The sequence below is a fragment of the Eurypyga helias genome, unplaced genomic scaffold, assembly GCF_000690775.1.
Source record: "Eurypyga helias isolate BGI_N326 unplaced genomic scaffold, ASM69077v1 scaffold2116, whole genome shotgun sequence".
Taxonomy (NCBI): domain Eukaryota; kingdom Metazoa; phylum Chordata; class Aves; order Eurypygiformes; family Eurypygidae; genus Eurypyga; species Eurypyga helias.
The window spans coordinates 133,118-135,028 of record NW_010257160.1 but is presented as its reverse complement, the minus strand read 5'-3'; the positions used below and the strand labels follow the sequence as shown (position 1 = coordinate 135,028).

General features: G+C 51.6%; 1 protein-coding gene across 1 annotated transcript; it reads left to right on the top strand.

The window, feature by feature from the left end:
* Nucleotides 1-432: 432 nt before the first annotated feature.
* Nucleotides 433-1,382, top strand: LOC104511334 (homeobox protein DBX1-like; the record flags this gene model as incomplete). The annotated part of the gene is given in 3 exon segments (XM_010153903.1): nt 433-586; nt 588-627; nt 1,014-1,382. Coding segments are annotated over 3 exon segments (563 nt in total), but the record flags the coding sequence as incomplete, so codon positions are not given.
* Between the last annotated feature and the right edge of the window lie 529 nt (nt 1,383-1,911).

The window sequence follows — 1,911 nt, the reverse complement described above, 5'->3', positions numbered from 1 at the left end:
ATGAATACTGATTGATCAAAACTGCATCTGAGGAGGAGCGGTTTTGTTCAAACCAGAAAAGTCCTCATTTTAATCTCAAGCATAATAAGCATCTGAAATGATGAAAGCATGTGGGAAAAAAAAACCCAAATGCTTCTGAGCAGGAGGGAAAGCTTTTTTATTATACCTCTATCTTAGCCAGTACGCCTCGCTTTGCCTTTTCAGGCCCGAGACCTTTGAATCACCCAACAAAACCGGGCACTATTGATCCATTTTACACGTTTGAGTTGATAGACCTAATCCCAGTGATCGCCGGCTGAAAGGGGGGTGCTTAGTTAAGCCTAAAGCTCCTTCTCATGGCCCCAGGTTGATGCATGCCCACGCGAAGGGCAGGGAGGGGTCATACGAGGGGCCTGGCCCACTCCTCTCTCCCCTGTGCGTCCCCCCCCACAGCTGCCTCCACCGTGGTCCCCATCCCTGGCACCTTCTCCTGGCCGCTGGCTGCCCGCGGCAAGCCCCGCCGCGGGATGCTGCGCCGCGCTGTCTTCTCCGACGTGCAGCGCAAGGCACTGGAGAAGATGTTCCAGGAGCAGAAGTACCTCAGCAAACTTGAAGTTGGCAGCCAAGCTGGGCCTCAAGGACTCGCAGGTGAGAAGGGGCACAGGGTGGGGAGAGCGGAAGGGCCACAGGGAGCTGGGACCCCAATGCTGTCGGCAGCTTGGGGACAGGGGAGGAAAAGGGGACAGGAGCAGAGAGAAGTTCTGACAAGTGGGAGAAAGCCTAAAGCAAGTTACAGGGCCCTGAGCATCAATGGAGCCAAGACAGTGGCACGATTCCCAGCTAGATGAGTAGGACAGGACAGACCACAGCCTTATTGTCCCCAACCCCTCTCCTAGGGTCCCCAGTGCTCAGGTTTTGTGGTTCCTGTTCGCTTCAGTACAGGCATGAGCAGGATTTTGAGGGTGCAACCAAAAAGGCCTTTCCTGGTACCCTTTTTACTGAACCATTTAATTTCTGTGTTTCTTCGCCCCCAGGTGAAGATCTGGTTCCAGAACAGGAGGATGAAGTGGAGAAACTCCAAAGAAAGAGAGCTCCTCTCTTCTGGTGGCTGCAGAGAACAGACCCTACCCACCAAGTTCAACCCGCACCCAGACCTCAGTGACGTAGGCAAGAAATGTTCAGGAGAGGAGGAGGAGGAGGAAGTTCCCCCCATGTGCCCACCCAGCCCCCAGCACCCTTTAACCTACCACCAGTCCCCAGAACATCTACACTTGAGGGACAGGCTGGACTCCCAGATGTCTCCTTCTCCATCCCATTCTAGCAGCCCCAGCAAACCTTCAGACTTCTCAGACTCTGAGGAAGAGGATGATGAAGGGGAAGAGGAAGAGATAACAGTCTCTTAGATCACCTGCCTGCCCCCACCATCACATGGGGGCATTACAAAGATGTAAATAAAACAGAGTGATATAAATTGAAGAGGTGATGTCCCACCCAAACGTCCACATGCTTCTCCAGTGCAGGTTCTTTATCACATAGCTGCAAGACTTTCTGCTCATAGGCATTCCTTGTTCTTCACCCGATGCGGAGGTTTTCGTGTTCATAGCACCTGCTGACCTTTTCGTCTCTCTCCTTAACAATCAACATCTGCTCAGTTAGCTACCTTCTCCTGAAAACAGGCAACAGGCAGCTCCTCACTTTAGAGCAGGGGGGAAAGTATAGCCTGTTGGAAGGGAAATAACAAAAAAAACCCCACCCAATATAGACACTATGGCTATTTTTACTACTTTTCAAGTGAATTTCCAGCCACTATTAAGATGTCAAAACCCTGAAGACCGGTCCAATACAGCAACCCTTCCTTCCAAAAGTAAAGATCATTGAGGGACACAGAGCAACCTCTGCCTCCCTCCTCACAGCATGATACTTGGGCAGCAG